The following is a 25,045-nucleotide window of genomic DNA, read 5'->3' as shown; positions in this document are numbered from 1 at the left end:
TCATACCAACAGCAGCTAGATGAGGCCCTTAAGTGAGCATTAATTTTCCACTTAAGGGCCTCATTTGGCAGTAGGGTAGCAAGACCATCCATGGGCCTTCCGGCAATGGACTTAATTGGGTGGAGGTGTGAAGGTGGCAGGGTCCACACACCCCACAATCAAACTTGCTACAGAGGAGGCATTAAATTCCACCCTTGGTATGCAGCAACTTAACTTGAGCCATGCTTAACTTTGCCAGTGTTGTAGCTGGACTGGAACAACTTACCACACCCCTAGCCAGGCTGTTTCAGTACAGTTACAACACTGGCTTCTACCCGGCAATGTGGAAAATTGCCCAGGCATGTCCTGTATACAAAGCGCAGGGCAAATCCAACCCAGTCAATTACCGCCCTATCAGTCTACTCTCCATCATAAGTAAAGTGATGGAAGGGGTCATCAACAATGCTATGAAGTGGCACTTGCTTAGCTATAACCTGCTCACTGACGGTCAGTTTGAGTTCCACCAGTTGAACAAAACAGTTGAACTCCAGAGGTGAAGTGAGAGTGACTGCCCTTGACATCAAGGCTGCATTTGACCGAGTGTAGCATCAAGGAGCCCTAGCAAAACGGAGGTCAATGGGAATCGGGGGAAATCTCTCTACTGGTTGGAGTCATACCTAGCACAAAGGAAGATGGTTGTGTTTGTTGGAGGTCAATCATCTCAGTTGCAGGACATCACTGCAGGAGTTCCTCAGGTTAGTGTCCTAGGCCCAACCATCTTCAGCTGCTTCATCAATGACCTTCCTTCCATCATAAGGTCAGAAGTGGGGATGTTTGCACAATGTTCAGCACCATTTGTGACTCTTCAGATACTGAAGCAGTTGATGTCCAAATGCAGCAAGACCATGGCAATATCCAAGCTTTGGCTGACAAGTGGCAAGTAACATTCGTGCCACACAAGTGTCAGGCAATGACCATCTCCAACAACAGAGAATCCAACTATTGCCCCTTGATGTTCAATGACATTACCATCACTGAATCCCCCATTATCAACATCCTGGAGGTTACCATTGATCAGAAACTGAACTGGGCTAACCATATAAATACTTTGGCTACAAGAGCAGGTCAGAGGCTAGGAATCCTGCGGTGAATAACTCACCTCCTGACTCCCCAAAGCCAGTCCACCATCTACAAGGCACAGGTCATGAGTGTGATGGAATACTCTCAATTAGCCTGGATGAGTGCAGTTCCAACAACACTCAAGAAGCTTGACACCATCCAGGACAAGGCAGCTGTTTTAATGACATCCACAAACATCCACTCCCTCCACCACTGATGCACCGTGGCAGCAATGTTTGCCATCCACCAGATGCATTGCAGGAACTCACCAAGGCTCCTTAGACAGCACCTTCCAAACCCATGACCACTACCATCTAGAAGGACAAGGGCAGCAGACAGACGGGGACACCACCAGCTGGAAGTTCCCTTCCAGGTCACTCACCATCCCGACTTGGCAATATATCGCTGTTCCTTCACTGTTGCTGGGTCAAAATCCTGGAACCCCTTTCCTAACACCACTGTGGGTGTACCTACACCACATGAACTGCAGCGGCTCAAGAAGGCAGCTCACCACCACCTTCTCAAGGGCAACTAGGGATGGGCAATAAATGCTGGTCTAGCCAGCGAAGCCCATAAACAATGAATGAATAAAAAAAAGGTTAGATGTAGCCTTCAACTTCTTTGATATCTCCCATAAGGTGTATTGCCTGGGTTGTAAAGGGCAGCTGACCTATATGCAACTGCACCCAAAATGGCTGTCAACAACAACAATTTATGTTTGCACTTCTGAACCCACTGGTTAGAAGCACACAACAAAACCCCCTCCCAAGAAAAATTTTGGGCCGACAATGCTGTTGACTCCGATTGGGTTACTGTGCACAGGTAGATAACACTGACACAGCCAAAAGAAAAAGTGGGGTATACGGAGTAAATTGTCCAAAAACATGCAAATGCATGTGCGCGCACAAAGTGGGACTGTGAATGCATGAGAAATCATGGGGAGAATTTTATCCCCGTTTGTGGGGTGGGGGGGGGGGGGGGGGGGCGTTGTGTGGGAGCGGGCACGGGCATGCGCACAGCTGATTGCCGCCCACGATCGGCTGGGTGCCACCATTTTATGTGGGTGGGTCAATTAAGGCCCGCCCAGCGTGACGTCGCCCGGAAGCGCTGAGGACTACCTGTGCGGGCGGGGGGATTAGGCCGAGTCGGGGCCTGCGCTCTTTCGTGCATGTGCACGAAAGAGCACAGAAATCTCCCTGAGGCACAGAGCTGCCTCAGTGAAATTAGTTTAAGTTTTAAAAATTTTAATAAAGGAAAAAAAAGATTTTAGGACATGTTCCCCCATGTGACAGTGTCACATGAGTTGGGACATGTCTATCAATTTTATTTTTAAATTTTTCAAACCTTTAAAAACCTTCATGAAACCTCATCCCGCCCGTGGGTGCGGTTCCATGAAAAATGCAAAGGCCGCCTGGGCTCTTCGCCTGCCCGCAAACCTTAAGGTTGGACAGGCAGCTCAGTTTATTGTTTTAATTGATAGTTAACTGACCGCAATAGGCCTTTGACAGTTCGGTGGGAGCGCAGCCAACACGAGTGCGCGCCCACCGAACTGAAAATCTGAATGACGCGCGGTGACGTCGGGACGCACGCCCAACGTCACCGCGCATCATTTGATGCCTGAGTGAGTGGGCCCTGCCCCCGCTCGCCGAGCCGAAGATTCTGCCCCATGTGAATGCAAAAAGCGAGTACACAAGGCAGCAAAGGGAAAAAGAGCAAAACTGAGAGGCAGATAGTGTTGGGAGGAGAAAGTGACAAAGAGACCAGGAGCAAAATAGTAAGATGCAGAAAGAATGATAGAGAGGCAGAAAAAGCATGGGAAAACAAGCATGCATTCAAAAAACGTAAGAACAAGAGAGAAAACGTGCAAGAGTGTGTGAAAATGACTATTAATGAGTTTCAAGGTAAGAGTTTATTAAAGTCAAAGTGATCATGGCCAAAATAATTCCCAACCTTCCTCTCTTCCAGCCCTCATAATTACTCTAAGCAGCTGCAATTCATGCCACATTTATATCACCATGCTAGTCACTGGATGCAGTGGACATTAGGCCACAAAGCAATTTAATACCCCATCTCTCAGGACGAAGTGCTGATGAATAGTTGGGCTTGTTATGACTGCAAAGGGACAGGTTTCTTGCTCCCCCTCCCAGACAGGGCTTTTAGTATTTTTGGTCTTTAATGGTCTTTCACTGGAAATCAACAAAAATGGGTGGAATTGAAAATATGAGTTCAATATTTGAGACACCAGGTATCAACAGATTTCCAACATATGCTATTGTTCTCATATTGCTGGCAGCACAAACCTCCATTAGGCCTCAGCTGGAACCGTGTGTCCAAACCTTTAGGAAGGGTCTCAAAGCCCTGGAAAGGGTGCAGAGGATATTCACCTGAATGATACTAAGAATGAAAGATTTCAGGCATGTGACGGAGTAGAGAAGCTGAGATTGTTCACCTTAGAATTAAAATTATGAAGAGTTTTGACAAAATAAGTAACAGAAATGGTATACAGCTGCTTGCAGGTTGGTAATCAGGGGACACAATGATTAAATGGCAAAAAAACTAGTGGGAAAATTAGGATTTTTTTTTGTTATACAGAGTTTTTATGATCTGGAATGAACTGCCTGAAAGTGAGGTGTGGCTGATTCAATAGCAACTTTCAAAGAGGAATTGGATATATACTTGAAAAGGCAAAGTTTGTTGGACATTCGGACTAATCTTTAAAGTGCAATTGGCTGAATGGCCTCCTTCTGTTCTATATGAATGTATGAAATTCACCCTACAACAAAAACAGTGTGACACCAGACATTGGCAGAAACATCATACAGTAGAAATAATCTCACCACAGGAAACAGTTTCACAACATAAATGGATATTGCAATCAGAGATGTGTGTTTAGCTTTGTTCTACTCTAATCTGAATCTGTGCTCACCAAGCTGTGAAAGAAAAGCTCCACAAACTCACAGCACTACAATTTTAAATTCTACACATGTAAACACCAGGCACTAACTTCCTTCATATTAGCGCGTTGCGTACTAACAATATTGCATTCACTTGCAGCTGCTTTGTCAATAACCCATGACATTTCGCATCAACTGCAATTTTCTTTAATCAATGCACTGCCCTAAAAAAAATCAATGACTAATACTTAAAGATAGTCACCATGATTGAAAAGATCCTTTCTTCCAGTAGGATCAATTGAAATTGATTTTCTTGAAAAGGAAATCCCGATATGAAACCATTTGCTCTTCCACAAACTAAAATAAACTAGCACCAATCTGATTTAAAATGAAGACATTGGATACAAGCTGTGAGCATTTGCTAAACAGGGACTAGGACATATCCCTCTTCCAAGGCAGAAACAGACCAATTTCTCCTTCAGCGAGTTAATTGTGTGATGACAAATCACATATAGAATTACCTACATATAAATTACAGAAACACAGATCATTTAGCCCAACAGATCTATGCCAGTTTTTATGTTCAACAGGAATTTCCATCCCTAATTCACCTAACCCCACTTGCATACCCTTCTGCTCCTTTCTCCCTTATTTACTTATCAAACTTCCCCTAGTATGGCTACTCTACCAATCCCTTTCATTACTTTAAAGACCTCTATTAGGTCACCAGTCAACCTTCTTTTCTAGAGAAGAGTTCCAGTTTGTTCAGTATTTCCGGTTAGTTATAATCTCTCCGTTCTGATAGTGCAAAAATATTTTAAGGATTCTTTCTCCAGTGCCTCTATGTCCTTCTTGTACTACATGGAGACATGGAACTGTTACACTCGGGCAGAATTTTCAAAGACCAATGGGGTCAGGACTGGAAGCAGCTGACCAGAATTTCACACTGAATGCTGCCATGTCGGAACCATCCCGTCCCCGAGCCATCCAACCTCACGTTTTTGCTATCACTAAGATCGCCTTTCTCCATCTCGGTAACATCATCTGACTTCGGCCCTGTCTCAGCTAATCTTCAGATTAATCCCTCATTCACGCCTTCATTACCTCTAGACTTTACCATTCCAATGCAATCCACATTCCATCCTCCGTAAACTTGAGGTTATGCCCGCAGAAAATTCCATTCCCCTATCACTACTGTGCTCATTGGCTCCTGGTCAAGCAACGTCTTGATTTTAAAATTCTGATCCTTATTTCCAAATCCCTCCATGGCCTCTCCCCTCCCTATCTCTATAATCTCCTCCAGCCCCATAACCCTCTGAGAAATGTAATTCTGGCCTCTGGTGCATTCCCAATTATAATTGTTCCACCATTGGTGGCCACGCCTTCAGCTGCCTAGGCCCTAAGCTGTGAATTCCATCCCTACACCTCTCTGCCTTTCAACCTTGCTTTTCTCCATTAAGTTATGTTACAATCCTTGTAAAGACTGATAACTTTAAAGAATTAAATTCAAACTTCCAGTTGATAGCTGAAAGGATGACATGACAAGATTTCATGTTTTAAGACTTTTACCGTAACAGACTAAAAGCACTATTTTTGTAGGCCACTTATACTTTAAACTACAGAACACAACTTTCTCTTTTTACTTTTAACAACTGTAAATCCACTTCACTGATATACTTTACACTGTCCCCTAAGTAGTCATTTGATTTTCCTAGACCCAGTCCAAAGAGATTCTCAGCTCACAAGAGTTTACTCCTGTTCCTTTCCTTTCCCAGCCAGGTAACTATTAATCCCAGAGCTGTTTTTCATGATAAGGGTCTTTCCTGGCGATTCTTCCTCTAATGTAAGTTAGGCAAAGCTTTCAGCTTCATTTCAAATCCTCATCAATTTTGCATTTTCAATCCAACCCCGAGAGCCCACCTACATTTCTGCGCAATGAACCATAGAGACGTTCGTCCTCCGACTGCTCCCTCTCTCCTGGATCCTAGCAGACTAAATGTGTCTATGTTTTTCAGTGATATCTTTGAAACCTTTACCCTCTCAAAGCTCATCCCCATGGCAACATGAATCACACGGGCCTCATATCCAGGTAGGAATGCTGATTAGCTATCGTTGGGACCTCAATTCTCTTTTATCTTGGAAGTAAATGGACAGTTTGAAGCATAACGGTTTACAATCTGACATTCTCAACACCTTCCTGAGACTTTGGCTACTGTACTACTATAAACACAGTATGCTGCTATCATTACCTCCAAGTGTGAACATCCTACACTTTCTTTCCAGCAAAACCACCCAGGGATTCCTTTAATCTGCAATAGTCACATCACCTAGGCCTGTTGTTAGGCAGATTTCAGAACAGGTCACATGACCCCCTTCATTTTACCCTAAATTAAAGACACAGTCCCAAAACAGAACAATCTTATAACCCTCATATTTGCAACAGTTACTATTTAAAACCAACCTCTTTGACCAAGTTTTTCATCGTCTGACCTAATATCTCCTTATGCAGCTAGGTATCTGCGAAGTGCTTTGAGAGGTTTCATTTCCTGAAAGGCACTATACTGTATAAATATAACTTATTTTTATTGCTGTGACCTCTTTCTTCTTTCAATTGGAATTTAGTTACCAAAATACTGAGCAGTGGAAACGGTTCTTTACTTCTTAAAATCACTCATAACTATTAAATCTTCTCTTAACCTTTTTTTATTCTAATTAAAAGAAAAAGAGATCCAGTTTCTCAAATCTCTCCCCATAACTATTTTAAGGATGCTGGGGGCCCTCTGCAATCTCCTGGCTGAGATTAGCAAATTATCACCAGTGATCACCTCTACTCTGAAGGTTCAGTATCATACCAAATTGTCCACTTACTCAGTGAACTATCAGAGGAATTCATTACTGAACATGCACTTTATTGCCAAAAGAACATCTGGACAAAAAGAATGGCTGTTTATATTTTTCGTCCTTTCATAAGCTGAAGTTTTTTTTTAAAAAGCATGTGGGACTGTATGACCTTCAATGTACATATGTGTAAGTACTATGTAATCTGTAATATAGAAGGTACCATAATGAATCATGACCTGGAAAACCAAGCAAATTTCTTGACCAGAAATAAAAATAAGAAAAGCAAACACTGGAAGAAAGACAAAAAGCAAGAATAATAAAGCACTGTGCAGTACTAAAACTGGAATGAGTAATTCTCCTTACTCATGTACTACTGAGCTGTTGGATTGGCAAAAACAATAAAATGGAGGATGGACACAAAACCAGTACAGAATGAGAAAAGGACCAATTTCTCTAAATTAGAATCCACTTACTTTCCACCAATTTATATTTATGGCTCTGAACCTACTTTCCTGGTTTAATTTGAACTAATAGACTCAATTTACTTGATCTATACTATTTAATTCTTTGTGGGACTGAGGGAGATTCTCCACTTATCCAATTTCCCTCTATGCTACAGTGCTTCAGCTTCTCTTATCTTTCATCCCTTCTCAATATGAAATTACTCTTGTTGGACTTTAGTGCACCCCCACTAAAAGTTTGGACACGTAAATAGCTGGTGGTATCTGGTAAGTGAGCAAATGTGTGGGCTTGGTTCTGACTGTAAAGTCAAAATGCTTTTCCACAATATATACAATTGCACTGAATCTATGCAAACCCCACTTTCTGATTTTTTTTGGTCTAATTCTATTATATCCGCTGCGTATTTATAAAGCAAATTTTCACCCAAAGCCAGCGCTTTGTACATTTACATATTGCAGGCTTCAAAATAAACTTTTAGTATCTAGAAGCAATCTTTTCAATTTTTCCTTCCCACTTCCAACTTATTGAATTTTTTTCCCTTCTCTGATCCACACTGGGATACAATTCCGCAGATACATTGCACCCTCCAGTACTTCACTAAAGCACTCATTATTGATGTGCAAATCTATTGAGTGGCAGAAGGCTATTCAATCATGGGAAAATGGGAAGAATCACAGCCAAAGGTCAATCTTTTCCCTGGCCTCAACATCCACAAACTTTTTAGCAGGAGTGAAGTGATAGCAACAGGTAGTTGTGGTTGTTGTGCTCCACACAATGAAATTAATTTAGCAAAAAGCAACAAAGAATTTGTACAGAGTCAGTACATATTTCATCACAAGAGAAAGAGATTTGTAGCTGCAGGGCATTTTTTTAAAAAAAAACGTTCTTCATTAAAAATGCAGCCAAGTTTCTCCTGATGGATCAACTGATAAGCATGCAACCAAGAGCATGAAAAATTTATGATTCAAGAGAAAAGATTAGAATTTTTATTCTCAGTTAATAGTGTAGCTTACCATTGACTCGCTGATTAGAAGGAGTAGGAGTACTTCTTCAACAATGTCCCGTGGGCAGAAGAGACTGAAAAAAAATAAATACTGTACTGAACTAGGTCAAGTTTATACTGCTTGATTTCTTTCTTTCATTGTCAGAACAAGGCCAGCAACTAAAGACACTATGTATGAGTCATCAGTGATAAAATGCCTCCTTTGAAAATGGCATAAACACATAATTCTATGCCCTCCAATGAGCATGCTGTGAAGCACCTTTACATTTGGTCTCTGTTCCTCGCTACACAATTGATGATGATTAAAAGATACAGGCACTTAAGGGTTCCGTGCATAAATGCACCATGTGTATTGATAAGCGGAGACCAAGATAGCTCCAAGTTCAATTGCCTGGCTTGTACTAAGTTGGCTGAACCCAGCCACAGCAGGGCGAGGATTACTATACCAGGTTTCAATTTCCTTGGGCTGAGGAGTGACCAAAAGCAATGGGCTTGCAATTCCTACAAAAACAAAATACTGTGGATGCCGAAAATCTGAAATAAAGACAAAAATTGCTGGAAATACTCAGCAGGTCAGGCAGCATCTGTGGAGAGAAACAGAGCCAATGTTTCAGGTTCAGATGGTAGAGGCTGCCTGACCTGCTGAGTATTTCCAGCACTTCTTTGCTTTTATTTCAGATTTCTATTCCTGATACGTATGCAGTAATAAGTGTTGGAAACTATTGGGGCCTGAACTTCCTCGGAGTGGCAATCAGCGTCGGATTGCCATTCCACTCCTAGTTTATTTTGCCTGAGTTTCTTTCCATCCTGTTTCGCCTGACCTTCCAATTCAGGCCGGGCAGTGCAGCGCCTTCTAGTGCTGGGCCTAGGGTTGAAGGGCAACTCTGTCGAAGGGAAAGAAGCCACACCCCTTTTTTTACGGCACTAGTTACAGTAAACCAGGTAGGTTTAAAGGTCCAACCAAGTTTAAAGATCCTTGACAGGCAAGGCAGAAGATAAGTGTCTAAGGCAAGTGGGTAGCATTTGGGGGGGGGAGGGGGGGTAGGGTCAGGGCCTAGGTGGGGAAAGTTGATTCGGGCCTCAGGGGCAGTCGGGATCGGGTCTCAGGGGCGAAGGGTGGGCCCCAGTGGGAAATGGGGGGGGAGGGGGCAAGAGTCCCTGTGGGGCTGGGGTGAATCCCATGAACTGGAGAGCTCTCGGGGTGGGGGGGGGGGGTGTGTGTGTGTGGAGAGAGTGCCCAGTCCCCTGGGGGTTCGGGGGTATGGGGAAAGTCCCATGGTGGGGATCATTCTGGGTCTGTGCAACCGTTACCCAGAAGTTAGTGGAGGTTTTAATTCTCCTAGCCTTTTCTGGGTAACTATTGGTGCAACCCATTCAGAACCATCCGGAGTTTGCGATTTAAATTGCATTTTCGATGGTTGCCAGTGCAGGACAATTGCCATGGGAAGCTTGCCCTTCTGGGCAGCTGCCATGCAAACCTAACCTGTAAACTTCTGAGAGGGGTTCCCCAGCGCATCTTTGGGGTAAGCCCCAATACAATGCCCTGGAGCCCAGAAATTATAGCCCTTATGTTTGCATATCAGATGAGAACAGGTCCCATCCTAACTGCTATACCTCTCTGTTTTCAAACAGCTTGTTGTTATTTGTGGACCACAATTTTAAGTCAATCTTGTGGGCGCACACCCGACCCGAACTCATGTGAAATCGTGCGAGAAGACACGCGTCCCAACATCATCGCGCACTCAAGCAACATTACTGTCGTTGGTCACACGCGGGAGTCGGAAGCACTCCCGCTGACAATTAAAGGGGCTATTAAGCCTATTAAAAAGGCAACTGTGTTGAATTTTATGTTGCCCATGCGATTTCGTGGTTGGCACATGGGCAGGCAGCCATTCCCTTTTGAACCATTTTTCATTCAAGGGCAGGATAATAGGGGTCCGGAGCACTGGCAGTGTGAGTAGATAGGAGTTTAGCTGTTGGTTTGTTTCTGAGATTTGAGATCTTTCTCTGTTATTTTGCTGCATTCTTTGCATTGGTAGCTTTTCTTTTTGAGGGCTCATATGTTTTTCCAGTTTACTTGGAAGATTTCCCGCCGAGTGCACCCTTCAGTGCACGAGACAGTGCCTTCTGCATCCCTGCTAATGGGGATTGTCTACCTCACTGGTGGGACATCCTCAGAAGGGACAGGAGGTCAGGTGCCCACAGGCAGCGTCCCAGGGAGTGACCTATGGGAGGAGAGGGACAGGGGGTGAAGGGGCAGCAGGGAGTGCAAAGCGGAAGTGTCTTCAGAAGACGCCACCATCCTGAAGCCAGAATCTACAGGCAACGCTCCAGCTACCTCGACATGCCTGAGGTCCAGTGCCAAAGGAGGCTCCGCCTCTCTGGGGAGACTGTCACCTCCATATGTCGGATGATTGGGCCTGAGATCACCTCCAACTGTGTGGATGGGCACCCTATGCCAGTGGCTCTGAAGGTCACAGTGGCCCTCAACTTCTATGCCTCTGATTCTTTCCAGGGATCAGTAGGGGATCTACGCGATGTGTCCCAATCTTCCGGCCACAGTTGTGTCAAGCTGGTCACTGATGCTCTCTTCAGACGGGTCATGATATACACTTTCAGAGGAACGAAATGTCACTTATCGTCGTAGCATGCTGCGCTCTGCACAGTCTGGCTCTGGCAAGTGGGGAACCATTGGAGGATGAGGATAGCGAGGCAGTTCCGCAGGCCACAGAGGATGAAGTGATGGATCTAATGAGCGGCCCAGGGAGGCACAGGGTGAGGATGTGGAGGTAGATGTGAGGTACCTTCAGGGAGCCTGGGACTTCAGGGAGGCCTTGATCCTATGCATGTTCAGCTAGGCTGCCAAGGCATCGCTTCTCACTCATGCCAAGGACGCTGAGCAAGCCAGGCTGAGCGAGCCAGTGGCTTTGCAGCGACTGCTGGGTTCCCCCGTATCCAGGGTGCCATCAATTGCACTCATGTGGCCATCAAGGCGCCAGCAGGTGAGCCCGGTGCCTTTGTGAACAGGAAAGGCGTCCACTTCATGAACGTGCAGATAGTTTGCAATCACAAGACACAGATTCTGCAAGTCTGTACAAGGCACCCTGGCAGTTTCTATAATGCATACCATCCTGTGACATTCTCATGTGCCAAGGCTGTTCATGGCTCCAGCTCGGTTAGATGGCTGGCTCCTGAGTGACAAAGGCTATCCCTTGAAAAAGTGGCTCATGACGCCACTCTGGCACCCAAGGAAAGAAGTGGAGATGAGGCAAAAGAGGTGTCATGCCTCCACAAGGGCAGTTCTCGAGAGGACCATTGGGTTGCCAAAGATGAGGTTCAGATGTCTGGACTGATCAGGGGGAGCACTGCAATATCCTCCAGAGCACACACTGCTTATCGTCGTAGCATGCTGCGCTCTGCACAATCTGGCTCTGGCAAGTGGGGAACCATTGGAGGATGAAGATAGCGAGGCAGTTCCAAAGGCTGCGGAAGCGGCCCGGGGAGGCACAGGGTGAGGATGAGGAGGTAGGTGCGAGAAGCCTTCAGGGAGCCTGGGACATCAGGGAGGCTTTGATTCTACACACGTTCAGCTAGGCTGCCAAGGCATCGCTTCTCGCTCATGCCAAGGATGTTGCCTCCTTAACAGGCATTTGTGATGAGCCAAACCTATGACCCCAAAGTCGATTTACATCCTCGGTAATAAAGTTTCCAGGTCCAGCTGCCTATCATAAACTACTGCCGTGTCCTGCGCCTACAATAAACATCAAGCGTTCTCAGGCCATTAAAACAAAATCAATATTTATCTCTTCTCAAGTGTCACAAAAAAGGAAAACAACAATATGCTCTTAATATTCACACCTAAAAAATACATAACATTGATGAAATGAAATAATCTCACCCGTGAAAACCCCTCTTGTGCTCATTGTGCCTTAAATTTATGTTTGTGTGTGCTGCGTCTTGGTGCCTCCGCCCCTCACCAGCAACGACATCTGAGGCAGCCTGCTGACTCTGCTGTGATGATAACCTCGGCGGTTGTCCTCTGGCCAGTTGAGCCTGAGTGGCCACCACCTGGGAGGGTGCGTCCAGTGCCATGGCTGGGCACTCCTCAGTCGTCGCAGCCTCATCAGATGCCACAGTCACTGGCAGAGGGACGGAGGAGCTGCTGCCATCGTCCAGAGAACCCCGAGAGGAACCTGCAGGCGACAGGAAGCTCGTCCACCAGTGTTAGGTCAGTTCGGACCTTCCTGCTCGCCAATGATGGATGGGCACCTAGCAGAGAGACCAGCTGTCTCATCCATCTCCCACACTGGCACTAACCACCTGAGGTCATTGCCTGTGTGAAGGCTTGCGGGTCCGAGTGCAACCCCAGGAACCCCTGATTCTGTTCTTGGAGCTGCCTCTCCATGAGAGTCGCCACCTGCTCAATGGAGGAGGCTGTGCACTCGGTGCTCAGGGTCATCGCAGTACTCATGCTCCGCATGGACTCCTCCATGACAGATACAAGACACAAATATAGGTAGGAAAGTAGATAAAAACAGTATATTCTGGAAAAACTCAGCAGGTCTGACAGCATCTGTGGAGAGAGAAACAGAGTTAACGTCGAATCCGCACGACTCTTCTTCATGAAGAGGGCGTAAAGAGGCTACAAAGTGACGTAGGTTAAGTGAGTGGGCAAGGATCTGGCAAATTGACTATAATATGGGCAAATGGGAAATCGTTCATTTTGGCAGGAAGAATAAAAAAGCTTATTATCTAAATGCTGAGAGATTGCAAAGCTCTGAGATTCAGAGGGATCTGCATGTCCTAGTTAATGAATCACAAAAGGTTAGTATGCAGCTACAGCAGGTAATTAGGAAAGCTAATAGAATGTTATCATTTATCGTGAAGGGAATTGATTACAAAAGTAGGGAGGTTATGCTTCAGTTGTACAGGGCACTGGTGAGACCACATCTGGAGCATTGTGTACAGTACAGGTCTCCTTATTTAAAGAAAGATGTAAATGTGTATAAACAGTTCAGAGAAAGTTTACTAGACTAATACCTGGAATGGGTGGGTTGTCTTATGAGGAAAGGCTGGACAGGTTAGGCTTGTATCCACTGGAATTTAGAAGAGTAAGAGGCGACTTAATTGAAACCTTTAAGATCCTGAGGGGTTTTGACAGGATGGATGTGGAGAAGATGTTTCCACTTGTGGGAGAATCTAGAACTCGGTGTCACTGTTTAAAAATAAGGATCATTTAAGACAGAGATGAGGAGAATTTTTTTCTCTCAGAGGGTTGAGAGTCTTTGGAACTCTCTTCCTCAAAAGGCATAGGAAGCAGAGCCGTTGAATATTTTTAAGGCAGAGCTAGATAAATTCTTGATTAACAAGGAAGTGAAAGGTTATCAGGGGTAGGCAGGAATGTGGGGTTGAGGTTACAATCAGATCAACCATGATCTTATTGAATGACGAAGCAGGCTCTAGGGGCCGTGTGGCCTACTCCTACTCCTAATTCATATGTTCCTGTACCATGGCACGCAGACCTCAGGGATCTCCACCAGATCTTCCCGTGCATCCTTCTGGACTTCCAGCATCTGATTGACGACTCCAGAGGCTCATCATCTGCCTCAGACTCAGCATGGTCCAGTCCTCCGACTGCTAGCGCCCTCTGCCTCCACCAGCTCCCCATGTGAGAGTGCCATGCCCTCCTCACTGTGCACTACCATCGGACCCGACGAACTAATGCCCACTGACATGCTTGTGTCTGCATTGGTGCCTGGCTCCAAGAGAGAGTGTGACATGGGCGCATCTGTTTGCCGCTCCTCCTCAGGTGTCAAGGGAGGGTCTTCAGGGTCCTGGAAGCCTCTGGAGGATGGCGCATGAGGGAGGAAGACAACATGTTAATAGTATCAATCACCACTTAGTCAGAATGCATGCTAGGAAGGCTGGTGAGATAATGGAGAATTGCATCACGGTACCATAGCGATTGGAGGATCAATGGGCACACTCTGCTACTCTCGCATTCTTGTCCACTGCACTCTACCTTCCTCTGAGACCCCTGCCTCTCCATGACTGGTGGACCGAGCTCCACGGTGGCACTGCAGCTCCAGGGCACCCATCTCGTACCTTGTTAGGATGAATATGTTGCCGAGCGCAGAAGATCATTAAACCTTTTGCGGCACTGGACCCATGTGCGGCACACCATGTCATGCCCACTGACCTGGGCCGCCACCTCTGCCCAGGTTTTCTTGGTGAGATGCAGTGGCCTCCTCTTGCCACCCTGTGGCAGCAAAATGTCCGGCCTGGCACTTACTTCCTCCACCAGCATTTCCAGGCACTCAGAGAAACAGGGGGGGAGAGTGCCCACGGGACTTTCCTTCCCACCTGGCATACTCACAGGCTGCTGAGCCCATTACAACGGAACTTTTAAAAATAATTAAATATTTTCTGGACAGCTGCCTTCAGGGAGCTGCCAACTTTTTAAATCCTCCACAAGGTTCCAATGGGACGCAGCGCCCAATGAGCTCTCTCCCCCACCTGGACCAGCAGCCCTCTCAAAGGACACGTGCCACACTGGACGCGCCTTAATTGGCCAGCAAGCGTGAAATGATGTTCGTAACACAATGTTGCCCCGGAGTGGGTTCCACATCCGCTTCCGGGCCCACTGAACTCGCGCGTCCGACAGGCATGAAAATTCAGGCCATGGTCTAGGCTCAAACATAAGGAACAGACAGAGAAAAACAATGGCCCATGGAAAAGGAGACAATAGCAATCGATTGAGGAAACATTGGTCCTGTATGTTTTTTGAAATAATGGAAGCCAGTTACAGAATACGACTGCAAATTCTCTTCCTTCACATTCCAAAATTGCAGCCCCAGCTGAAATGCAGTAACTCTGCACAGACAAAAAACTGAACCTGGACTTTCGGCTTTCTTCCTCCTTCAGGTACCAAAGAGGACATTGGTGACCATGGTCTTCCACTGGATTGGTCCAAGGCAAAGTACTGCAGTGGTTTGCTGTTGGCTTCTGCAGTATGGCTGATCAGGAAGCTCTTCCATCTTAATCAACCTGTTTAGCCACATTATGAACACACCCTCCATGGCCATCAAGTGCTGAAGTGGGACCTGAACCTGGAGTTTCTGGCCCAGAGGTAGGGACGCTACTACTGCCCCACAAGACTTCACTTTTGCTCTATATGGCTCAAACACACTAAGTGGTGCATTTACTCACTGAATAAAATTTTTAATCTCTGTAAATATCTATAAGAATTGGGATTCCTTGAACTCCCATCTCCTTCCTCAACACCGATTTTTTTTACAAAATAACCAGAGTACAGCAATAACATAGAACATTGCAATATAAAAGGTAAAGAAACGAGAATGAACCATGAGTGATAATAAAGTGTGTAAGCAAATATACATTCATCTCATTCATAATGAGAAAAATGCTCAGCTTAAAAAACCAAAAAACAAACTAACAATAGCCAAATTAATCCAACTAGTTTAAAACAAGACAATGAATTAGACAAATGTAACTTCTAATGTTTCTGTGTCTGGGGATCAAAACTGCATACTTCTGTTATTGCTTTCTGCTAAACCAATAGGGAAGTTAACATAAATCACTGCAAACTACAGTTCAAAATGGTAATTACTCTTAACATCCCTTACATCAAATTAACTTCCATGTAAAAATGAGAAAATATAATTCCACACTTCACATGCTGAAATATGCTGTATAAGTATAAACAATATGGAAATATTTGAGATAAAAGCAAAAAACTGCAGATGCTGGAAATCCAAAACAAAAATAAAAATACCTGGAAAAACTCAGCAGGTCTGGCAGCATCTGCGGAGAGGAACACAGTTAACGTTTCGAGTCCGTATGAATCTTCAACAGAACTTCTGTTGTTTTTATTTTTGTTTTGGAAATATTTGAGATTGCAGCAGTGGGAGAACCCTCTCAAAATTCAGATAACAACTAATCCACAGATTTACATTTAACACTGGGGACATGGGTTCAAATTCCACCATGGTGGCGGGTGGAATTTAAATTCAATTAATAAATCTGGAACATAAAATTAGTCTCAGTAATGGTGACCGAGAAATGATCATCGATTGTCACAAAAAAACCCATCTGGTTCACTAATGCCCTTTAGGGAAGGAAATCTGCCATCCTTACCTGGTCTGGCCTACATGTGACTCCAGACTCCAGACCCACGGCAATGTGATTGACTCTTAGCTACCCTCTGAAATGGCCTAGCAAACCATTAAGTTCAAGAGCAATTAGGGATGGGCAACAAATTCTGGCATTGTCAGCAACACCTACATCCCATCATTTTCAAAAATAACCCGGCTTGGGATTTATTAGTTGTCGTGAGAAACATTCTTCACAGCGATCTGCAGTTGTTTCTGTGGCTACATTTTGTCATATTTTTCCCCTTTCCTGTATCCTCATGTCTCCACTCCATACGGAACTAGAAATGAATATTTGACTTAAAGGGAAACTCCAGCACATTGTGTCAGGTTGGCCTCCACTTAAGACCAACATATGTCCCAGTCATGGCTCAGTTGGTAGCACTCGTGCCTTTGACTCACAAGGTAGGTTCAAGCTCCACTCCTCGGCTTGAATACAAAAATTCTAGGCTGACGCTCCAGTGCACTAGTTATGAGTGTGACACTGTCAGAGGTGCTCTCTTTCGGGTGAGATATAAACTGACGCCCTGTCTACCCTCTCAGGGGGACATAGAATATCCCGTGTTACAGTTTTGAAGAGGACTAGGGGAGTTATCCCCATGTCCTGGCCAATATTTATCCTTCAATCAATATCATAAAAACAGATTACCTGGTCATTATCACATTGATGTTTGTGGGAGTTTGTTGTGCACAAATTAGCTGCCATGTTCCCTACATTACAACAGCAATTGTGCTTCAAAAATACTCAATTGGCTGTAAATAACTTTGGGATCCAGTGAATGGCGCTATAAAAATTAAAATCTTCTTTTATTTTTTCATATTGCTGTCTCCATTGACCAAGATCCAGTACCTAGCCAAATGACCTTCCTTCACAGGAGCCTAGAGAAAGTGTGTTGGTGGGTTGCTAAAATCAGCTGGGTCAGCAGAGATTAGGGATTGAACCTGGGATCGTCTTACTCAGTACTCCTTTGTGCTTCATGGAGATCACAACAAAAGTTCCACTCATTGATCAAAGTCACACCTTCCATCGAAGTGGCCAATGCACATCTCCCAATACAATAGGATTATCCTCTCCTTTGAAGCAGAATTTCTATCCCATTATAGCAAGGTGTGGAAAAAAAAGGAAACAGAAAAACGATGGGAGCAAATACGTTATTTGTTTGCAGTGTGCTTAGCAAGTTGTTAACAGGAATGAGCTAGCCTGCTGTATTTTTATTCTGTGTATACACGTGCATAAAGGAGACTAGAATCTGGTTTTGTGATACCGTTGCAGCTTTTTTTTTGTATGTGGGTGTGTTTTGTGGGAGGATATAAAGAGAAAGTGACTTTTATTTGACCTAACCTATGGCTTATGAAATCATCTTAACATTCTTTATCATGGGGGATGACAAGCACTTTCTTTCTACAAGTATTGCTTCGTATAATTTGGAAATGAATAAAAAAAAAATTATGCAAAAATAAAATCACATACTTGTCTCCTTGATAGAGTTGAGGACCGGTGGTTAGCGTGGACAGAAAAGGGCCACTGTCCTCATTTTTGAGCAGATCAGGAGGTGGGTCTGAAAATGGATTCCAGTAACTGTCCTCACACAGATTGTTCAGAAGCACCTCAGCCAGTTGCTTGGCTATTGTCTAAGCAAGAAAACAATGAAGTTGCTTAAAATATAAACAACAATTTTCAACATAAATCATTGAAAAATGCCCCGTTAAAAGCAGTTAATACTACATTTATAATTGCTTTAAAAAGAGGGCTGAATGAAGATGTGTTTAAGAACAGAACTGAACATTAAAAGATGATAATAGACAAGAGACTATCCAATACCCTGTGGAACACTTTGTTTTCTATGCTACTGTGACCATCAAAATAACACCTGCGATTAAAAAAAAAAACAGCCGATCTTAAATAATGGAGCTCTAGAATTTCACTATTTTGTGGTCAGGAAAAAAGATCCTGCAAAACTTAGTTCAGATGTTTAAACAATATGGATAGCACCCATGATACCCAATCAATGCAAAAGGAAGTCTGATAGGCATAATAGCTTTTTAAAATTCCATGACATTTTATGTTTTTATATCAATTATAAGGTATTAGCAATTTCCAAATAATCTCAGCTTCAAAATATATTGAAAGCTTTATAGTTCAGAGTTTTGGCAGTAGCAGCACCTTCACCTCTGAGTCAGAAGGTTGTGGGCTTACGCCTTACTCGAGGCTTGAGTGCATATTGTACAAGTGCTATGCTGTCTTGATGAGAGATTAAGTCAGGCCCATCTGCTCTTTCAAGTGGGTGCAAAAGATCCCATTGCACCATTCAAAGGGGAGCAAGAGATCTCTCAGTGTTCGCCCAACATTTATTATTCAACCAACATCACGAGAAGAGATGAACTGGTCATTTTTCTTACTATTGTCTCTGGGCATTGCTATGTGCAAATGAACTGCCCCCTGTCTCTACATTACAGCAATGACTACATTTCAGAAGTATTTTATTCGTTGTGAAGGGCTTTGGGACATCCTGAGGCCACAATAATTGCTCTATAACCGCAAGTTCTTTCTTTCACAAAGTACAAATAGAATGGAATGAAATAACGTTTCGTGAGTAATCAGGAATGGCATGGCCACTTCCCAATTTAATGTCATGAAGAATTTTCCATTAACTGTGAAACACTAGGTGAAACTGAGCCATGTCGATTTGTAAGGTCTTACACACGTCAAACTAGGAAACAAGCAAGAGTTGCCCAACAGATTCAAAAAAGTTGACACAACCACCAAAATTCTGGCTATTCAAGCAAAATCCTGATTATAAACCTACAACAAGTGAAAGCAAGTATATGTATGGGCTTTTCAACTAAAGCTGCAAGTATATCCAATATTTCTTCAATTGTATTAGACAAAAAAGCCCAAAAGGGAAATCCATATGTTTACAGCACAAATTGGAGAAGTGGATCTGAGGAAAACATCGACCTTTTACTTCAGAAATGCTAAGTTCTGTTTAATTTCAAACCATTTTATAATCCAAAATTTATTGTTTTACATTTTAACTTAATGAAAAGGAAAAGTAAAGGAGCATTTGGATTTTCCAAAGATCAACTAGACCACCATTTTCCTAAAGCTGACCTTGACAATCACAATCTCACATTTAACTTAATTGTCCTTAATCACAGAGTCACATACCTTATCCAGCTTCCCACCCATTCACAGAAACTTTCTTGTCCTCCTCCAAGCCAGTTCAAATTGGTTCTCTTCCTCCACTCCCCTCTACTGAAGCTGGGACTATTTTTCCCTTCCTCCCATTTAAGGTGGCATTCTTCGTGTGTCCACCCCACTCAAACTGAATCTTCTTTCCTCTAGCTCAAGTGACACTATTTCCCTTCTCAATTCATGCCGTCACTCTTCTCTCTTTCCTCCAGATAATCCTGGTACAATTCCTTCCCACTCCATTAATGTTTTAATTCTCCTTCCCCTCTGAATGGCAACTTGCATTTATAAGAGCAGCTTTAACTAAAAGAAAAAATGTTAAGGTGCTTCAAACTAGGGAGGTGAAAGCGTAGTGGTGTTGTTGTTGGACTAGTAATCCAGAGACCCAGGATAATGCACTGGGGGCCCGGGTTCGAATCCTGCCACAGCAGATAGAAATGTGAATCTAATAAGACCCTGGAATTAAAAATCTAATGACGACCATGAAACCATTGTCAATTGTTGTAAAAACCCGTCTGGTTCACTAATGTCCCTCAGGAAGGAAATCTGCTGCCCTTTCCTGGGTACTTTCTAAAGTGCTGCTTCCAGATTGCCCCCTTTCCCTCTCACTTCCATTGCCATCCATTTGTTCCCCCTCATTTTTTTTCCCCTTTCACCACTGTCCCTATCTTGGAGTCTCATATACTGTATGCAGGAACTCTGTTCTCAGGACTATCCCCACGTAGAGCATGCAATGGCCAGAATCTACTCCATTAACAAGAGGGCTCCAGGCACAGTACTGAAGAAGAGGAAGGCTATAATGTTATGAGTCTGTACCAATTTCTATGATCTCACATGAAGTGGTACCTGAGCTGATATAAATTAGCTTCCATGTCCTTAGGGCTGCTGGAGAATGCAAGCTACAGATTTCATTCCTGATCCCTGTCTAGTGACTCCTTCTAGAAAGTGCTCATGTTATCAGAGCATAGATCAGGTTTTGCTGTTATGTTCTTCCAATCTCCAGATTTAAATAACCCAACAAATAAAACTGTCTAAGTTTACAATTGAAAAATAATCACTTGGGTGAGCTACAAGAGCGTGGCCAACACTCATGGGTTCATGGGCCATACTGTAGCACCTTCAGGAAAGAAGTAGTTAAAAAAGGTTCTTTGAAAATCTAATTATTCTTCTGACAAACAGAAATAACCACTGGTAAGACTTGGAAGGAAGGAAAATGGAATCTTCTCCTTGAATATAATCAAACAAAATTTCAAACTTGACTAGGTTGAAAATAAAAATTTACAAGTTAACGACAGAAAATAAATGATTACCCTATAGCACATAAGTCGGCCTTGGAAGCCTCGAAAAAAACACTCTAAAAATGGGAGTTGACTTGACCTATACACCAAGTTTGATAGTGAGCCACTGATGTGGGTGTTGACATTTTGAAATATCACTGGCATCCATTGCGAAGTGTGGGTGTATCTTAAACTCCCGCACATCTTCACAACGCAGTCCGTATCGCCTGCCTGATCCCTTACACCCAGTTATCAGGCACCAGTGAGTAAAACATACATTTATGGGGTGAAAAATTGAGGCTGACTACTATTGCGAGTATAGCATGCTGTGGCTGAAAAGGGTTGACTTATACACCGAGTACATGCAAAAATGTGATTTTTGGGGCCGGAGAAATAGGATTACCTTTTATGTCGGGTTGATTTACGCACGGAGATTTACACAATAGATGGGGTTAAGGAACATCTTGCTAACACCACCTACTGGAATGAGGGAGTATTTACTTCAAACATAGACTTGATCATCAGCACAAATAAAACCCTTTAAATTTGCTTTTCACTGAATTTCAATTCCTATTCTTGACTACTTTATGATTTCCCTTGAAAAGAAAAAAGGCAGGAAGAGTAAAATGTAAGCTCTAAATTAATTCAGTGTCATAGCTACACATATATTATAAGTATTCATTTAAGATACTCAGAGGAGTACAGAAAACTGCAGATACATTGAGCCATAATGACCACATCAATGTCTCTTTGGCAGTGTATAAAATTAGCCCCACTTTACTGTTACATCATTAGCACCCAATCAGAAGAAAGCTGCATATGAACTCAGATCTCAAGCTCTAACACGTCACTATCTACGCACTGAATGATTTTACTGAATCCACTGTAACCAAGCCTCTCAGGAATTTAAAACTATATAAGTAACAAGAAGCTATTGGTTCTGTAAATGAGTATGAGGCCACGTGAAATTCCATTGAAATTTATGAGAAAAATCTGTATACCCTTATGAAGCTATTCTGGCTGATAGTCGATTCCTCGAACACTCATCACCTCCTGGCAGTTGAGGCTGCCTGATCAACATTTATTACTTCAACTTGTAGCTAATACAAGCTTTCATAAACATTATTGAAGAATCATTACTCCACCTCATGGGCATAGCCAGACATACAACATGATGACATTGAGCTTCAGGCTGCACCATGCACCATCAACTCAATGCTAAGGGTTTTTGTGTGACATAAATTAATCAGCCTAGTAGTGCCAAATGGAACATTGTGTGAGGAGCTAGGGATAATGCACATTGTCCAAAGCTGGCAGGTTGCTGTGGAGAGCTGATTAGCGTATCTGTCAGTGTGGAGGTGCACAGACTTGGCCCTTGCTTTTCATATTAAAGAATGCGCTCAATATGTTCAGCTGCTTCAGAAATTAAAAACTAAAAAAATTTCAGCCTTACCATTCTGAAATTCTGCGTGGCTCTCGTTTCTACAGCTCTTAGTGTTTCCCGAATTCGTTTTACTCCCTTGACTATGTTCCTGTGAGAAAGAAACACAAGAGATGTGTTGCTGTTGTTACGACCATAGCTGATGTTATTGCTGAGAAAGCCAGGCCCCTGAGTGAAGTCTATCTCACTGATCATAAGCTATTTTTTTTATTGTGAAATTGAGGAGGAACAGCTACTGACCTCAAAAGCACAGTACTCCAGTAACACCTTTAGAATTTTAAAAATTAAAAGATTTATTAAAAAGAAAACAAAACTTTAAGCACACAAGATAGAAGTTACACAGTTAAACAGTCTTACAGAACAACCCCACCCCAAAAAAAACATGCTTGGTTAAAATTACACAATTAAACTACCTTGCTGGCAATAACCCCTTATAGATTTTTAACTATAGAGATTCAGTAACTATTACCCAAGTCAAGGAATTGTTGTCACTTTAATTAAGGTACACCTCATGACTGCTAGGGCTCCTTGATGCCACACTCGATCAAATGCTGCCTTGATGTCAACAGCAGTCAATCCCACCTCGTATCTTGAGTTCAATTCTCATGTCCATGTTCGGACAAAGGTTGTAATGAGGTCATGAGCTGAGTAGCCCTGACGGAACCCAAACTGAGAGTCAGTGAGCAGGTTATTGCTGTCTAAGTGCCACTTGATAGCACTGTTGATGACCCACTCCATCACTTTGCTTATGTTTAAGAGTAAACTGATGGGCCAATAATTGGCCAGGTTGGATTTGTCCCGTTTTTTGTGGACAGGACGTACCTGGGTAATTTTCTACATTAGTGGGTAGATGCCAGGAACAGCTTGGCGAAGGGCACAGCTAGTTCTGGAGCACAAGTCTTCAGTATTATTGCCGGAATGTTGTCAGGGTCCATAGATTTTGTGATATCCAGTGCCTTCAGCTGTTTCTTGATATCGCATGGAACTGAATTGAATTGAATTGGCTGAAGACTGGCATCTGTGATCCTGGGTTCTAGGCAGGAGGCAAAGATGGATCTTCCATTTGGCACTTCTCATTGAAGATTGTTGGAAATGCTTCAGCCTTGTCTTTTGCACTCCTAGGCTTCCCTCCCTCAGTGAGAATGGTGATATTTGTGGAGCCTACTTCTCCAGTTGGTTGCTTAATTGTCTAGCACCAATCACGACTGGATATGGCAAGACTGCAGAGCTTAGATCTGGTCTATTGCTTGTGGGATCACTTAGTTCTGTCTATCGCATGCTGCTTTCACTGTTTCGCATGAAAGTAGTCCTGTGCCGTAACTTCATCAAGTTGACACCTCATTTTTAGGAATGCCTGGTACTGCTCCTGACATGCCCTCCTGCACTCTTCATTGAACCAGGGTTGATCCCCCGGCTTGATGGTCAATGGTAGAGTGGAGGATTTGCCGGGCCATGTGATTACAGATTGTATACAACTCTGCTGCTGCTGATAGTCCACAGCACCTTATGGATGCCCAGTTTTGAGCTGCTAGATCTGTTTGAGATCAATCCCATTTAGCAAGGCGGTAGAGCCACACAACACGATGGTGGGTATCTTCAATGTGAATGCTGAATACTCTGCAACTAATGAATGCTGAGTACATTCCTATCCTCTGGTGCTAACCTATTCAAAACAAATTCAACTCGGAGTTACTAGGTGATCTACAGAGTGAAAGATGTCCTCATATATAAGCATTTACACAAGAACACAAATACAGGTGGGAACAGAAAAAAGCTATATGGCAGAAGAAATTAGTTCCTGACCTATCCCTCCTTCACTCTCTCTAGAAACCAATCTGAATGCCTCTTGAAACTGTCAATATATGATGCACACAGAAGCCACTTGCAGCATTTGAGGGGCCATTTACTGATAGCTTGTTTAACTAAGCGAGTAAGTTTAAGTGATACCATACTCACCCAATAAAGTATTTAGGACGCCAGTGTAAAACCACAAAGTCATGTTTACCTACTAGTCATTTGGCACTCAATTAACAGTGTAACTATTAAATATTTACTTAAGTCACCCTTAGAATTTATCAACTAACCATTTCAACACACTTCATTATAGGTGCTGTTCATGATATGGACATGAGTATATCTGTAGCAATCCACAAGTTCTGTCCATATTTAGGGTACATTAGCACAATTAGAATAATGGTTTCATTGAATGATGCAGCAGAAAAGGTGGTCATTCGGTCAATGCTAGCTCTTTGAAAGAGATATCCAATTAGTCTCATTTCCTTGCTCTTTTCACATAGCCCCATGTAAATTTTCCCTTTTCAGTGCTTATCCAATTCCCTTTAGAAAGTTACTGTTGCATCCGCTTCCACCATCCATTGGGCATTGCATTCCAGATCATAACAATTCGCTGCATTAAAACAATTCTCATCTTCCTCTTGTTTCTTTTGTATTGCTGAAAAAAGAGAAATGTCAAAGCTTTTTGTCTTGCATTCATCAGGACACTGCAAGAATACCTATATAAGGAGAAAAAAACTATTTATACTTTTTTGTGCAAACTCATGAATGGGCCTAAGGCCATCACTTTCAGCCCTGAAAAGTGCCCAGTCTACCTCAGATTACCCTGGAAGGGCAAGGTATCTCAAAAAATTTGAGCAACAGGTGAAGT

The 25,045-nt window shown here is 43.3% G+C and overlaps 1 protein-coding gene across 5 annotated transcripts in view; it reads right to left on the bottom strand.

Moving 5' to 3' along the window:
- LOC144689807 (tetratricopeptide repeat protein 7A-like) overlaps positions 1-25,045 on the bottom strand; it is a 324,990-nt gene that overhangs the window by 229,567 nt on the left and 70,378 nt on the right. For all 5 annotated transcript variants that reach the window (XM_078557204.1, XM_078557205.1, XM_078557206.1 and 2 more), the window contains 3 exons: positions 22,393-22,471; positions 17,941-18,101; positions 8,309-8,372 (listed from right to left, as the gene is read on the bottom strand). In XM_078557204.1, coding sequence (XP_078413330.1) covers positions 8,309-8,372; positions 17,941-18,101; positions 22,393-22,471 — 304 coding nt within the window. The remainder of the gene's footprint in view (positions 1-8,308; positions 8,373-17,940; positions 18,102-22,392; positions 22,472-25,045) is intronic.

Source organism: Cetorhinus maximus, chromosome 14 (assembly GCF_964194155.1).
Source record: "Cetorhinus maximus chromosome 14, sCetMax3.hap1.1, whole genome shotgun sequence".
Taxonomy (NCBI): Eukaryota; Metazoa; Chordata; class Chondrichthyes; order Lamniformes; family Cetorhinidae; genus Cetorhinus; species Cetorhinus maximus.
Note: the sequence above shows the minus strand (reverse complement) of the source record. Positions and strands in the feature narration are given on the sequence as shown.